Source organism: Balaenoptera musculus, chromosome 19 (genome assembly GCF_009873245.2).
Source record: "Balaenoptera musculus isolate JJ_BM4_2016_0621 chromosome 19, mBalMus1.pri.v3, whole genome shotgun sequence".
In the NCBI taxonomy this organism is placed as follows: Eukaryota; Metazoa; Chordata; class Mammalia; order Artiodactyla; family Balaenopteridae; genus Balaenoptera; species Balaenoptera musculus.
Genome location: NC_045803.1, coordinates 46,161,146 through 46,177,252, shown reverse-complemented (window position 1 = coordinate 46,177,252; position 16,107 = coordinate 46,161,146). Strand labels below are relative to the sequence as shown.

The window sequence follows — 16,107 nt, the reverse complement described above, 5'->3', positions numbered from 1 at the left end:
CTACTCTTCATTGCGGTGCGCGGGCTTCTCATTGCAGTGGCTTCTCCCGTTGAGGAGCACAGGCTCTAGGCGTGTGGGCTTCAATAGTTGTGGCACACGGGCTCAGTAGTTGTGGCGCACGGGCTTAGTTGCTCCGCAGCATGTGGGATCTTCCCGGACCAGGGCTCGAACCCGTGTCCCCTGCATTGGGAGGCAGATTCTCAAGCCACTAGGAAAGTCCCCATAGATGGCCTTTATTATGTTGTGGTAGTTTCCTTCTATTTCTAGTTTGAGTGTTTTTATCATAAAAAGGTGTAGAATCTTGTCAAATATTTTGTTAGCATCATTGAGATGACCAGGTCGTTTCTGTCCTTCATTCTGTTATTGAGGTGTATTACACTGATTTTTTTTCATTTGTTGAACCATTCTCATATTCCAGGAATAAATCCCACTTGGTCAGGGCTTCCCTGGTGGTGCAGTGGTTAAGAATCCGCCTGCCAATGCAGGGGACACAGGTTCGAGCCCTGGTCCGGGAAGATCCCACATGCCGCGGAGCAACTAAACCTGTGTGCCACAGCTACTGAGCCTGCGCCCTAGAGCCCGTGAGCCACAACTTCTGAGCCTGCGTGCCACAACTACAGAAGCCCACGCACTTAGGGCCCGTGATCCGCAACAAAAGAAGCCACTGCAATGAGAAGCCCGCGCGCAGCAACGAAGACCCAACGCAGCCAAAAATAAATAAATTTATAAAACAAAAAATCCCACTTGGTCATGGTACATAATCTTTTTAATGCACTGTTGTATTTGGATTGCTAGTACTATGCTCATCTTCTCTGTATTGTTCCAATTTTAGTATATGTGCTGACAAAGCAAGAACTCCCTGTGGCTTTATTTTTTAAACACGGGATAACGTACTTTGAATTTCATAATGTACTTTGCATTTCAATTTTCAAATGAGTAAATGTCTCAAGGAGCAAGAATTCTTTTCTATGCTTGAAACACTGACAAAAATTAAGACACACTTGCTAGTTTGCAGACTGTTTTCTTCGCAGAATTAGCATCACCTGCTTCCTACATAATACACCTCAACTGGAGTGTCTGAAAGTGACTTTCTTTGGAAGGTGCTGTGCAACAATCTGACCCATAGAGAGCATCCAGATTTGAGGTTTCTATGACACCATTATGAAACCCGTTTGTAAACACACACAAACTGTTTAGAGTAAATAAGAGTATGAATAAGATGTACCGGGAATTCACTTCTCCAACAGATTCAATACTTCAACCTTTAGAGTACTTAAAATACAGGCCCTCCTGCACAGTAAAGTGTGGTGTGCGTTAAGCACAGCGGAGGATTCACCTTTCTGGCTCAGCAGAAATCCAAATATATATGCCATGCACTCGGGACCGTGGAGGATACGATTCTTTTAAGAAAATTTCCAGGGACAATACTTTTGAAAACTGACAACAGCTCCTGGGAACTTCTGCTTCTGTTTCACAACTTATGGGACTTACTGGCACCCGCCCACAGCTAGGAAAAGGTTAACAGGTGTTTACAATACCTAAGGATGACTTGTCGACTTTCTGGAAGCCTCCCGCCTGATGTGGCCCGAAAAGGGGGCAAAGGAGGAAGGGAATCTCTCAAAAAGGCGCGGGTCCGAGAAATAGGCTGAAGTAGGAAACAAAACCAACCCTCCGGAGAAAAGACAGTCGCTCCAACTAGAGATACGCAACCTCACCGGCGTCTCAGCTTCTGCGCCTGCGCCCAGAGCGGCGTCTCGTAGTCCCACGACTGCGCATGCGCCCTGAGTAGTGCGATGCCCTCCCTCGCATCTGAGTCTGCGCAGCCGTGGGTTCTTTCCCGCCCTCTACCCCACCCCAACTCCCCCACCCCTCCATCCCCCGACCCCCTCCTCCTCCAACACGGTCACCCAGAGCAGGGTTGAGTCGTTGGTGACTGCTAGGGACTAGAGTGGGACGGTGTGTGGTACCGGGTCAGTGGTAACTCGCCAGTTAATCGCGTAGGCGATGCTTGGGTTAGACAGGTGAATTCACAGCTGCGAGCCCTTGTCTCTGACCTTTTAAAGCATCCTTTGTTTCATCCTGGGACGCTCGGAAGCCACCATCCTGCTGCCGCCCTCCGCGAAGCAGCTGGGAATTGTCTCTTGGGAATTTTAATCTTGTTCGGAAGCAGCCCCGACCAGGGGGTCCTTTTTTTATCCAGAATCACCCAGGATATGATGGACAGAAATGTCATCCCTCCTTAGACTTCCATAGAAGCTGAATTAAAAAGTTGAGTAATAGTTACTGTGAAGAAAGGAAAAAAAAAAGGAAAAATTCACACACAAAAACATTTATGTGTACACAGAATAATCTCGAAGAATGGATCAGCAACTGCTACTGTGATTACCTCAGGGGAGAAGAAAAGGTGCTGAAGGACTGGCATGAGTGTTTTGTTTATTTTTCTGCATCGTTTGAAATATGTCCAATGTGCATGTATTTTTTGTTTTGTTTATTTTTAAAAATTATTTATTTATATATTTTTGTCTGCGTTGGGTCTTTGTTGCTGCGCAGGGGCTTTCTCTAGTTGTGGCGAGCAGGGGCTACTCTTCACTGTGGTGCACGGGCTTCTCATGTGGTGGCTTCTCTTGTTGCGGAGCACGGGCCCTAGGCGGGCGGGCTTCAGTAATTGCGGCTCGCGGGCTCTAGGGCACGGCCCCTAGATGGCAGGCTCAGTAGTTGCAGTGCATAGGCTTAGTTGCTCTGCGGCATGTGGGATCTTCCCGGACCAGGGCTGGAACCCATGTCCCCTGCATTGGCAGGTGGATTCTTAACCACTGCGCCACCAGGGAAGTCCCCGTTTTGTTTTTTAAATCTTTGAATGTTCATTTGACTCCCTTACCAAAATGGTAAATGTCAAGGAAATTTGGAAATTTAAGAAGTCTGTCTAGATTCAGTAATGCTGGATAGAAATTATACATACGTGTGAAGATAAAACGTTTTGTGTAAACCACTAAGTCTTCCTGTTTATTTCTGGACAGATATCCTTGGGAGTTGGGGCCAGAAGTACAGAAAAGAGGAGCCAGGAATTTTCGAAAAATCGGCAGGAATGGCATACAGGAAACAAATGTTTTTCATCTCTATCATTGTATATTCCTCTTGGTTTTGCTGAAGAAAATTGAAGGGTAAATTTTAGTTCACCGAAGTCCGACATAGATGGGAAGGGGATGTTTGATGTTTATTTTTGTAAAGGAAATTAATTGGGTGTGGTTGGCAGAGTTGAGACTTGAAGTTCCTATTCTAGGTAAGGAAAACATCCCTTAGTGAAGAATTTCCAGATTGATTATGGTATATTACTGCCCCTAACCTTGCAAAATAACTTCAGGCTCCCTCCTCCAAGGGAAATGGTTAGGAAAAAATTAGGCAACTGTGCTTAAGAGGACTTGCAGACAAAAAGCTCATACTGAAAGATGAGCACACCAGACACACCTCATTCTCTTGGTTAGCTGAACCAGTTCAACTTGTTACCCAGTGAGTGGTTAGTAGATCTAGACAAGTGTAGGAATTTGGCGAGTGGGGATCCCAAAAGCTGAAAGTGTGAAGTCAGAGGCCAGGGGTTTATAATGTTGCTTCTTAGTTTGTCTTGTTTGTAAGTACAAGCAAGAAGTTGAGCTCCCAAATAAAATATTTTAGGAATAGTGTTTCTTAAGTGACTCCAAATGTCAGTACATCTACAAAGAAATACATGAAACCTAGTGGGTAATAAATCAATCAGACTGAGCAATAAGCAGCACCTGGGGATAGAAATTCCCCACAGAGGAGAAAAATGACATCACAGAAGAGAATACTTAGTAAAATTTATTTAAAAAAAAAAGAAAAAGGAAAACAATAATTTATGCCCTTGGCAAAATAAAAGATCTTTTCAGTATAAATGTTTCTTAGAAAACATATGAAAAGATAATATAACATATATATCAATAAATCAATATCAATGTTACAGCAAAAGTAATAATGATTCTATAACAATGACAAGTGAAGAAAATTCTGGCCCTTACACAGCAGCGTTCCTGGAAGGTCCTCTGATTCCTCCTTTTTTTAGTACAGAGGTGCCCTCATTTTAAGAAAGCCTGATACACATATATCTACATTTAGAAACTCTATCAATTAAATTTCTCTGTATCACAAAATAATTCTCTACAAAAAAAAAAACGAAAAGTTTCTGTAAGTGATCCTTCAAATTGGCAAGCTTTCCTAATGTGTTTAGAATTAACCAAATACGTGTGTCCCCAACTTCTTTCATTATAGCATTATTGCATACAGTGAGGTATACCTGAAGTGAGCCAGTGACAGAGTTGGGCTTCAGACCTGACTGAAGAGAATGCGTTCTTACTTAGAGTAAGAGGAAATGGTTGGGGGCACGAGTTCCCTCAATCGTTTGATTCTCTAATCCTGAGTTCTTAATTTTCCTGTCTCTACTGTTTCCTGGGTAACTTTGTTCACCTGGTACTCTCAAGCTAAAAGGAGGAAGTCATATGGGAGGATGGATTGATGGAAGTCATATGGGTGGATTAATGAATTAGTGAGTCACTCCAGCAGAGCAGAGTGAGATGAAATCTGGGGTTCAGAGTGTGTGTGTGGATATAGCTGGGGGAAAGCTGGAGCAATTCTGAGCCCTTGTCGCGGTATTTGCGAGGCCCCTCTCCCAGCAGGGGCACCTGAGGAGCAGCAGGGCTCAGTCCCGCTCTCCCCAGCCGGATGGGACACGTACTCAGGAGAACGAACTCCATCCTATTTGTCACACTCCTCCTGGCTCCCTTCAGCACAATGGTAGTGCTGCTCACAGAACTCCTGGATCCGGCTGCAGGCCTCCAGCATCATCACTTCGGGGATTGTGATTACCACCCGGAAGAAATTTGGGTACTCGAAGCACTGCAAAAATAAAAGCCTGTTATTCTCAGAGCAATTGAATCAGGGACTGGACCACCCTAATATGGCCAGGGCCCTAATCAGCAAGAAGCAGTGATGCCATTTACCCAGGGCTATCATTTCACTCAATTCCTACCACTGGAGTGCTAAGCCAGTAACTGAGTTAATTTATCTTAAAAGGAATTTGTGGGACAAGCTTGGTTTCCTCTCACCTAGAATGTTCAACCACAATTTTTCTTCCTGGATGGGGGAGAAACAAATTTTAAATAGAAGTCATGAGACCCATCAGTTTGAATCTTTTCAAAAGAGAATACAGTAGTCCCTCGGTATCCATGGAGGGTTGGTTCCAGAACCTTCGAGAGTACCAAAATCCGAGGATGCTCAAGTCCCACATATAAAATGGCGTAGTATTTGCATAACCTACATACATCTTCCTGTGTACTTTAAATTGTCTTTAGGTTACTTATAATACCTAAGACAATGTAAATGCTATGTAAATAGTTGCCAGTCTGCAGCAAATTCAAGTTTTGCTTTTTGGAACTTTCTGGGATTTTTTTCCCCGCATATTTTTCCATCCACAGTTGGTTGAATCCTTGGATGAGGAACCTGTGTATATGAAGGCCGACAGTACACTTTGTTGGGGGAGAAAAAGTCAGGCTAAAGACCAGCTCAGGGAGAGTTCCTGAGGCTCTAGAAACCGTTGAGAGTGTCCTGATAGACATAAGCACTCACTGTTGCCGGGAGGCAGTGGACGGATTGCTCAGCAAATAACTGCTCAGTGAATTCCACATCATTCTCAAATTCTGGGAAATGTTCCATCTCAATTCCAACCTATACCAATAACAGGGAGATGCAAATTTATCAGGAGGGAAAACAGGCCAACTCCCTATGCCACAAATTAAGGTAGGGACTGCTCTAAAAAACATTTTGGAACTCCACCGCTGATAACTAAGAGTTCTTGCTCTATGAACTCACAGAATTTTTCATAGAGAAGAGAAGATATATTTATATTAATGTTTTAGTTTACTGAAGGGTTCCTTCTTGGATGCTGATAAATGAAAGCTGGAAATAGGATGCCAGTGTTTCTCAAAAAAGGCACTATTGGGACTTCCCTGGTGGCGCAGTGGTTAAGAATCAACCTGCCAAAGCAGGGGACACGGGTTCGAGCCCTGGTCCGGGAAGATCCCACATGCCGCGGAGCAACTAAGCCCGTGTGCCACAACTACTGAGCCTGTGAGCCACAACTACTGAAGCCCGCGCGCCTAGAACCCGTGCTCCACAACAAGAGAAGCCACCGCAATGAGAAGCCCATGCACCACAAGGAAGAGTAGCCCCGTCCGCCGCAACTGGAGAAAAAGCCCGCGCGCAGCAACGAAGACCCAACGCAGCCAAAAATACATTAATTAATTAATTATTTGTTTTTAAAAAGGCACTATTACCATTATGGGCCAGGCTATTCTTGATTGCATGGAACTACCCTGCCCATTGAAAAATATTTAGCATCCCTGGCCCACAAAATGCCAATAGCACCCCAAACAGTCTTTCTGAAAACAAACAAAATTCCTATATATCCCCAAACATTCCTAGGGAACCAGATCTCTCCCAGGTGAGAATTACAGTAGTGTGGAAAGCCTCTTATTTGTGTCTTATGTCATCCCTGTATCTACACATAAAATGATTCTCTGTATGAAGAATTAAGTCATTTTAAGAGTTTTTTTCTTTTTCTTCTTTTTTCTTTTTTTTAGCACTGAGGTTAAACCACATCAATGGGACAATTCAGAACAAGGCAGTTCCTAAACTGACTGGCTCAGGAGCCCATGTGGTTGTCTTCATGAGCCCTGCAGACTGGCTTCCCCCGCCTACCACCAACTGCCTGCCACCCACATACTCACCATGAGGTACATGGCCCCAGAAGGGCGGATGGGCCGGAGTCCAGGGATGGCAGCCAATGCCCCATAGCAGAGATCCGCATTGGACTATGAGAGGAGACAGAGACGTCAAGAATGAAAAGTTAAGCAAAAGAAAAACCAAGTCATTAAAAGGAGAGCCCACATCAAAGGCAGAGAACCTAAGTTTGCTCTCCTGGCATAAGGGGTAACAAGATAAAAACTCTGCCACTTGAAGCTTTTGGCCAGGAGCAGGGTGGATTGCCAGAAGTTAGAGAAATGTATGGGTAGATATTTACACTGATGCCACCTCCTGGTTTGGAAGCCCCATAATGGAGCATTGCTCCAGAAATGAGGAGCCATTATTCCAAATTCCACTGGTGGTGTTCCTTGTCTCCGAAAGTGGAAAGTCATGGGCTGCCCTTACCTTGAGGAAGCTTAGAGTGTTGTGGTAGAACTCTTGAGGGGTGCGATGCAGGATGCTTTTCAGAGCTCCCTGGACAAGGGTGCAGGGTCCCAGGATCCGCTGACTCAGCTTCACCAGCCCATCTCGGATCTAAAAGCCCCCCCAGCAAACACATTATTTAGCCTTTCTTAAGCATCTCCACTGTGGAGATCCTTGTTCTGCCAATTCTTTCTATCAAGTTTTTAATCTCTGGAGAAGTGATGGTGCCTAGTGTCATTCTTAGATCAGACCACCTAGGTTTGTAGCCCAGCTCTGCCATGCACTGGCTGTGTGACTCTGGGCAAATTATACAACTTCTCTGTGTCTCATATTTCTCACCTGTAAAATGAAGGTATACTACTAATACTATTGGCCTCACAGGGTTGTTAGGAGAATTAAATTGAAATAAAGTACATAAAGCACTGGCACATTGTAATCCCACAAACAATATTAGGTATCATTACTGCTATTGTTTCCTTTTTTGTGGTACTAAAATTGGAGGTAGATGGAACTTCCTCACCAAGACAGAAAAACTGAGTTTTGGAGAGGAATAACTAGTACTGTCTTTATCCAGCGTCTTTCCAGGCACACGGAACTACAGGGCCAAAAAGAAAGAAAAAAACTCCCTCCTTACCACTGTGCATGCAAAGTAAATAAATAAATAAATATTTAGAAAATATATATATATATATATATATAATCACCCCTAAATTAGACATACTATTTCACCACATTGCTCTCACCTCATTGCCAAAAATATCTCTTCGGTCATGGATGAGGATCCAGCCCATCCTCCAGCCAGGAACCAGCCAGCGCTGGCCAGCCCCCCACAGCACAGGATGGGGACGTTGCTGCTGAGGGTGGCTAGAGGTTCAAATTTGGAATCTGAAAACACCTGAGGAGAAGAGGTGCTTGTTACAGTTGTCTTCTGGTTTACTTTCCTCCAAATCCCATGCCTCGCAAAATTTTCCTTATATCACTAGGGACAGGGTCTCAGATTTACGGGCTCATTCCTACCCTGAAGCGTGATTGGGATCTCAAGAGCCTTCAGAGGGGACTATCCAAAAACATTTAACCCAGTATCTAGTCTAGATTAAAGGAAGCCTAAAATGAGGAAACTGACCCCAGCCCTTGGCTCTAGGGAATGAATGACCGTTGGAGTTACAGATTTCACAATAATAGATGGGTCCATAATCCCTTATGTGAAATTCCTGGGCTCAAGTATGTTGCAAAATGTAGAATTGTTTGGATTTTAGAAAGGTTATATAGCACATGTACCATATATTATATAACAGCCGCAGGGCAATCTGGGACAGCACTCCTTATCAAGCAGAGTAACTGTTCTGCCCTTTCCTTACCCTCTTATATAGATCCATAAGTGAGATAAATAAAGATTTACAAATATCTTTATATCAGGCCAAGTCAGGTTTTGCCACCAAATGAATTCCAAAAATCTTCGGATTTTTGTAGCTTTTTGGATTTTGGAAAACTGGCTAAGGGATGGTTATCTGTATATTTGTTTAGAGCGCAGGGATACTGATTAGTGCTGTACTGAAATGATTAGGATATGCTTCTGATTATTCTAGGTGCCCCATCTAAAGGTGCCATGAGATAACTTGGGATTGAGAGTAGGGAAGTGATGCATCCTACCCAAGACTCACCATGTCTCCATAGATCTCATCAGCTAAGATGGGACACACTGCCTTGCAGCCACTGAAAACAAGAGAACATGCTGAAATCATTTTTATGTGAATCGCCTTAGCATTTAATATTTACCTGGGCTTATTATACTTTGCATGTCATGTTTGCTGTTTCATCTTCCTCTTTAAGAACTATAACTCTTCTTATACTCTTCCAGGGTACAGAGCCTAAATTTGCTCTTTAATTACTAGATATTTCAAACCCTCTCTTCCACATGATGGGAGTGGTGAAGAGGCAAGTATTTCCTCTTTTCTCTTCTTTCAGGAAATTCCTACCTTCCAGGGGCACACCACTCACTAGGGACCCATGGAGCCTCCCACCTCCATCCTAGGCTTGGAACTTAGTGAAGGACTCCTTTCTCGTTCCACGAAACAGCTGAAGGATTCCATCCCCATCTTCTCCCCTGTCAAGTGAAGTCTGCTGGACTTACCTGCCAAAATTTTCTGGAGATGACTTCTACTGAACACTGACCCACAAGGGTTTGATGGATTATTGACAACGAGACAAGCTGTCTTTTCATCAATCAGAGATTCCAGTTGTTTCAGGTCAATTTCCCAAAACTTCTCTGGCTGGGGAGGAAAGAAGGGGGAGACTAAGATGATTCTGAAAAATGTAGGAGGACTACTCACTTCACTCAAAGGTATAATGTAAATAACAAAATGTGTCTGTGGCCCCGACCACCCACTTCCAGATCTTTCTCTGCTAAGATAATGGTCATATATTTTTATGAAGTAGTAATTGAGCTCTTGTGTCTAAAATTTAAAAGTCATTTACCAATAAATTGTAGAGTTTGACCTCGATTCCCATAGATTCAGCCAGAGTTCTGTAGAGAGAGAAGCCAGGTCTGGGAACTAGGATGTTTTGCCCTGGGTTGGCCAGCACAGCTAAACAAAGTTCAATAGCCTGACTGCAGCCACTTGTTAGAATGACATCCTGTGAAGAATAGAAAAGTTTCATTTTGTTAGGGGTTCCAACAGCAACAGGAGAAAAGAGGTTATCAGATGAATGAGTGGGAAGCAAAAAAAACCTTATTTTTACAAACTCTATGTAAAGTAGTGGGGACTGTACAAAGCCAAAATTGAAAGAAGTGAATATGTTTATATATGTGCATATCTAAAAGTTGTTGAAAATGTTGGCCACTTGAGAGAAATAAATCACTTAAAAAAGGACGGGTTGGCTGTGACTCAGCAGACCTCCACGAGAGATCATTATGACCTTGGACTTTTTTCACCTGGTTATTTATTTACTTTTGACCAGAGATTTGAAACCTGACTCTCTTCTGAAAGACAGATATAGGGCACCTCTTAATGTTAAGAAATATTGACCCCCACCCAGTGGACAACAGAGCAGAGGGTAGCATTTAAACTTGGCCCTGCCATCAATCCAGTATGCCATGGAACCTCGATCTTCCCATCTAAGTGACCTTAAGGGCAGTGAAGGCAGCTACAGATTAATAAAAGATCCTATTGGTAAAATTAAAAATTTCAATTATTTGATGTTTATGATTATTGTTTTTCATGATCTTCTGCAGAGAATCAAATATAGGGTGACCTCTGAGTCCTTTAAGCCTCCTTGAGACAGACACTATATGAGTTGTATGCAACGTTATTATCATACTATAATGACATTAAATATAATCACTGATTAGTGGCCTCCCCGTATGAAAAGTCCTCGAATTGCCAAAGGGAAATTATCCTTAGTTTTTTTTCCACTTGAAACCCTTACTCCTCATGGAACAGAAACAAGGAAAAGGGTAGAGTTTGCCCGATATTGTTCCCAAGCTGGTGCCTCGTCTAGGGCTCACCTTAGCTTCCAGGGGTGCCTCGGGGCAGCGGTAATAAGAAGCAACCTCCTCCCGACTCGATAAGTAGCCTGAGAGAACAGAGCAGAGTGAGGAAGCTGGAAGTTTTCATCCCACAGCTGACAGCTTTGCCCTTAAGTCAACAGGGCTTCGAGGCTACCTGCTGCCCCAGCTCAGAGCACATACAATTTAGTTTAACTCTCTGTCACTATAGATAAAGGAGATTAACTTTATATCTTACACTTTTATAATGAGCACAAATGTATAAATAATAACAAAAAGAGTTCCCCAAACTATAAAATACTCTGCAGCATCTTGGTTACTGTGATTATGTTTTATTTTATTTTAGATTATTTAATCTAAAATTTAGATTAAATAATCTAAAATAGGATTAGATTATTTAGGATTTAGATTATTCCTAAATCCCTTCCAGGTATTATATATTTTGAAAACTTGTAATTAATGAATTCATTACCTTGGGTCCATTTTAACTTTTTCACATTGTATTGTATACCTATTAGTATTTTTCCTTTTCAATTATATTGAGGGACTTCCCTGGTGGTGGAGTGGTTGAGAGTCTGCCTGCCAGTGCAGGGGACGGGGGTTTGAGCCCTAGTCCGGGAGGATCCCACGTGCCACAGAGCAGCCAGGCCCATGCGCCACAACTGCTGAGCCTGTGCTCTGGGGCTTGCAAGCCACAGCTGCTGAGCCCATGTGCCACAACTGCTGAGGCCCCACGCCTGGAGCCCATGCTCCGCGTCGGGGGGGAAGGGGGCCACCGCGGTGAGGAGTGGACCCCGCTCGCCGCAACTGGAGAAAGCCCATGAGCAGCAAGGAAGACCCAACATAGCCAAAAATAAATAATATAAATTAAAATAAATTTTAAAAAATTATATTGAAATTAAAATTTTTTCCTTTTAAATTATATTCTCATACAATAGTTCCAAATGTTGGCTTACAAGCTTGAATTATAGACAGTTTCATACAAATTATTATGTTTTACAAAATTGCTCTCCAGAAAGATTGTCTTCAGTTACCAAGACTAGAGGCAATATTTCCTAATGTTTGTTAAATTATTAGGTAGAGATAGGTCTCTTGATGTTATACAAATTAGCCCTTCCTTAACTACTAATAAAGAAGAGTATTTTCTAGATATATATTATTATCTGTGTTTCCTTTGGCATGTTCATATCCTTTGCATTTTGTCAAATGGAGACTTGGTTTTGGGTTTTCAGGTTAAGTCAGTTTCCTAATACTTTGGATATAAAAGTCATTATAAACTTTTAAAAAATTTTATTGAAGTATAGTTGATTTACAATCTTGTGTTAATTTCTGCTGTACAGCAAAGTGATTCAAGTTATACATATATACATTCTTTTTCATATTCTTTTCCATTATGTATAAACTTTTTTTACAACTTAACTTTTGGTTTTATTTTGTTTTGATTTTTATTTATGAAACTTCATAAAATGTAAATAATCAACCTAAAAATCACATCCCTGATATCTCTTTAAAGTGTTTTTAAAATTCTATTTTAGCATGAAACTGGATTTTTATTCTGCATTAAGAATATGTTTCTATGCGCACATATACACGGGGGGAAATGTGCGACACTGAAACAAAGTCAAGGAATCACTTATTTTACCAAAATGTTTAGGATAGAAATGTTTAATAGATGGAGAGAGTTAAACCTAAATAAGAATAATTTCTTTCTGTCCTAAACAAACCTTCTATCCTCCAGTAGGTCAGCTCATTCTTTGCTGTTCTTGGTTTTTTTGTTTTTGTTTTTTGTTTTTGCCTTGAAACAAGCACAATTACATTGAGAGTGTGATTAGGACCGTAATTAAATTAAACCTTGAATGTGTAGAGAAGGAGAAATAAAGCCAAGAAGCTATTTACACAGGGCAGTAATTAAATTAATTTAGGAGCTAGAGGGCTTTGTAAAGAAGCAGGTGCAGCCAAACGCAAGGCCTCCGTTTAGAATTAGCGATGAGAGAATAGGAGTGTTATTTGAGAAATAAGTATGTAATGGGAACCTAGAGCAGGGAGGTGCCATAATGCCAGAGGAAGCCAGGAAAGAAAGACCTTGATGGCTTGAGGTTAAGCATGCTGAGACTCCTTTCCCCAAATCGAACAGCCATTTTATCTTGGCTTCTTCTTAGGAATTACGCATCAGGAAAGCAAAGAGGAGTGCTAGAAATTTATTCCTATTAGAAGAGCACTAAAGATTTGGAAGCCACCAGATTAGAGTCTCAGGAGGAATTTACCGGTGGAGGGGGCATAGCCGTTATACTTCCCCGAGTCAAGGGCATCTTTTATTGCTTGGGTAACTTCAGGATCTGTAGGCAGGTTTCCAAACACTGTAGGGTCCCCTTTTCATGGGGGAAAAAAAAGAACCGCCAAGAGGTTAATCTTCCATGCCCAGTGCTCAGACCCACCCTCCACTTCCATCCTCTCCAACCAACCCATGAGGATGGGGGTGGGAGGAACAATGCCTGCCTCTCGGTCAAGTGTCTCCAACTCACCAATTGACAGAGCAATCGTGGTCTTGTTTGGATTTGGCTTCACCTTCATGCTGTCCACAATGGCCCGGATGGGATTGAAAGTTTTGTTGGACATGTCCGAGGGCCTCACGGACCATCTGGCCTTCCTGCCTTTCATTTTTCCCGGCACAGAGCTTCTCCCAGGGATGTTGACATGCACATCCAGCACTGAGGGGAGGTTGCCATGGTCGTGCAACTGAATCATGTATGGGTCCATCACTAACAAAGACTATGGGGAAAAAAAGGGGTCGCTGTGACACTAAGAACAGGCATCATCCTGGGGGGGCTACAGTTGGACCTAAACATTGGGGTGATTTCACCAGACATCTCTTTCCAAACTCCTTTCTCATGTAAAGTAGCTTTGTTATGAATGTGGGGATTTTTAAGACTTTTCCCTGAGAAGGAAAATAAGCAAGAGCCCATTCTACAATCTTAGCCGAGAGTGTTCCATCAAATACTTACCTACTGTGAGATTCGCTGTGTGCAGCTGTAATCCCCAAGAAAATTTAACCACGCTCTCAGTGAAACCAAGGAAAAATGACATGAGAACTGTTAAACAATGAAAGCATATGTGTTCCTTCCTTTCCATGCAAGGAAGAGTCTCCCTAACACTTCAACAGACTGTGTCTTGTCCGGTGCAAAGAAGAACCAGGAAGAACCATTCTACGTTGTTAGAAATTTAGTGTTAATATCGTCATTAGTAAAAATAAAACCCCATTCCATAAGCATCTTACTGTCCTGTGGATAAAGAAGTCAATACACCACAAAGAAAAAAGTGCGTACTCCAAATCACCATCACCAGATTAGCTGAGGCTTGAGATTTTACCTTCTGAGTAAAGGAGAAGCAGCTTCCAAGTAGCCAAACCAGGAAGTCGTCTTAGTTCTTTGGCAAGTTACAGTGACAGTGAATTCAGATGCAACCTCTGACTCCTGAAATAGTCCCACAAATGGGCGTTGGGCCTGAAACTTTCATGCTATTGGTTCAGGTGAGAACTGAGCAGCCAGCCCTCCTCTTCCCTCCCCTCCCCACTTTTTGCTTCTTTTTACCTCTAACCCTGCCTCCACCTCCACCACCAAATCAGGAATTTGAACTCGCTCTGTGTTAACTCTTTCCGCGTACTTTGTGAGATGTTTGAAAGGACTGTCAGAGAGGTAGTTAGGATTACAGTTGGTAACTTTTATTAAAACTTTTTTGTTACAGAACAACCCATTAAAATTTCAATAGTACAGAAATGTATAGAGTGAAAAGTGAGAGTCTTGCTATCTGTATGTTCCATTCTCACTCCCAGGGCCAGGCAGTGGTAATGATTTGGCCATTTCGATCCATTCACCAAGATGGATAGATGATAGTAGATCAATTGATCTATAGATGATAGATAGATAGATGATAGATTAGATGACAGATACATAGATACAGAATTTTATGTATTTTCAAAACACAGCTGAGATCATGCTCTACAACTTGTCGGGCAGCATGCTTATTTACTTCCTACATCTTGGGCTCCTTTCCTTGTCAGCCCACAAAGTTCTACTCCAGCAGGAACACACTGCACAGTCAGAGTAAACTAAGGCCCCCTCCATAAATATCTTACCTCCATAAATATCTTAAAAGTACATGGTCTCCAAGGCAACCAAAACCTGTGCAATTGTGAATTCTCCTTCATTTTCCTGTTGTGGAGCTACTGGAAAGATAAGATGTCAGGTGAGATCTAAATAAAAAACTTTGCTAAGCAAGCACAGCAGAGATCTCAGCATTCCTGTGAGCCTATGAAAAGTACCACCCACCCAAGGGTTAAGAGGAGCCTCAGTGACCCCATGGCTCAGATCCTATCTGTTTATTTATTGAGAGACAAAGAGCTGTTACATAAGCTCTGTCTTCTCCAGCTGCTTATCGGTGATTTGAGTCTCCAGTGGGGTTGAATAACCTTCTATTTCTCTGGTGCTTCTATCTCTTAGTGCTTTGAAAGACTTACCTAATGCATTCTCTTCCCCTCTCCAGTGAAGTGAGCATTTACCACTTCATCTCACCAGTGGAGAAGCAGAAGCACCAGGCAAGGGCAGGAAGCCAGTCAGGTCAAAGAGAATTTAGGTTCTGAAGCCCTGAGCCCTGAGCTAGTAATCAAGGCTGCTCTGTTTCAAAAAGCTATGTCTACAACATCTAAAAAGACAGAAAAGGAAAGACTTAAGTCAGCTCTGCTCTTTGGCACCCTATAGCAATAGGTGAATGGCTTGTTTTACTAAATGCAGTGAAACATTGTACAGAAAGAAGTATAGGGGCTTCCCTGGTGGCGCAGTGGTTGAGAATCTGCCTGCCAATGCAGGGGACACGGGTTCGGGCCCTGGTCTGAGAGGATTCCACATGCCACGGAGCAGCTGGGTCCATGAGCCACAACTGCTGAGCCTGCGCGTCTGGAGCCTGTGCTCCGCAACAAGAGAGGCCGCGATAGTGAGAGGCCCACGCACCGCGATGAAGAGTGGCCCCCGCTCGCTGCAACTAGAGAAAGCCCTCGCATAGAAATGAAGACCCAACACAGCCAAAAATAAATAAATAAATAAATAAATTTATTAAAAAAAAAAAAAAGAAGTATACTTCACAGGCTGGACAGACTGCCCTTGGTTAAGTTGCCAAGTGAGAACATGGTGTTATTCCAAAGCACATAGATTTTGGCAGGAGAGAAGACCACCCTTTCCTAAATGCTTTCATTCCACCACTGCCGCCATTTAAAATATAACATGTATGTGCTGGAGAAAATCAGAAAAAATTAAAAGCATTTATAATCCACCACCACTCTTAATACATTAGTCTTACTTTTCCCCCACAAAGTTTGG

At 42.6% G+C, this 16,107-nt stretch overlaps 1 protein-coding gene and 1 long non-coding RNA gene across 2 annotated transcripts in view; both read right to left on the bottom strand.

The window, feature by feature from the left end:
• The window catches only part of LOC118885925, a 38,084-nt gene extending 36,357 nt beyond the window's left edge, over positions 1-1,727 (bottom strand). Inside the window, exon 1 of the long non-coding RNA XR_005017584.1 lies at positions 1,539-1,727. This is a non-coding gene — a long non-coding RNA (uncharacterized LOC118885925). The remainder of the gene's footprint in view (positions 1-1,538) is intronic.
• Positions 1,728-4,171: 2,444 nt separating this feature from the next.
• TAT (tyrosine aminotransferase) lies at positions 4,172-14,211 on the bottom strand. The gene is given in 14 exon segments (XM_036835114.1): positions 4,172-4,905; positions 5,635-5,733; positions 6,795-6,878; positions 7,216-7,344; positions 7,977-8,050; positions 8,053-8,128; positions 8,895-8,929; positions 8,932-8,946; positions 9,365-9,503; positions 9,709-9,867; positions 10,739-10,806; positions 13,003-13,107; positions 13,261-13,507; positions 14,105-14,211. Coding segments are annotated over 13 exon segments (1,359 nt in total). The 5' UTR covers positions 13,496-13,507; positions 14,105-14,211; the 3' UTR covers positions 4,172-4,764.
• Between the last annotated feature and the right edge of the window lie 1,896 nt (positions 14,212-16,107).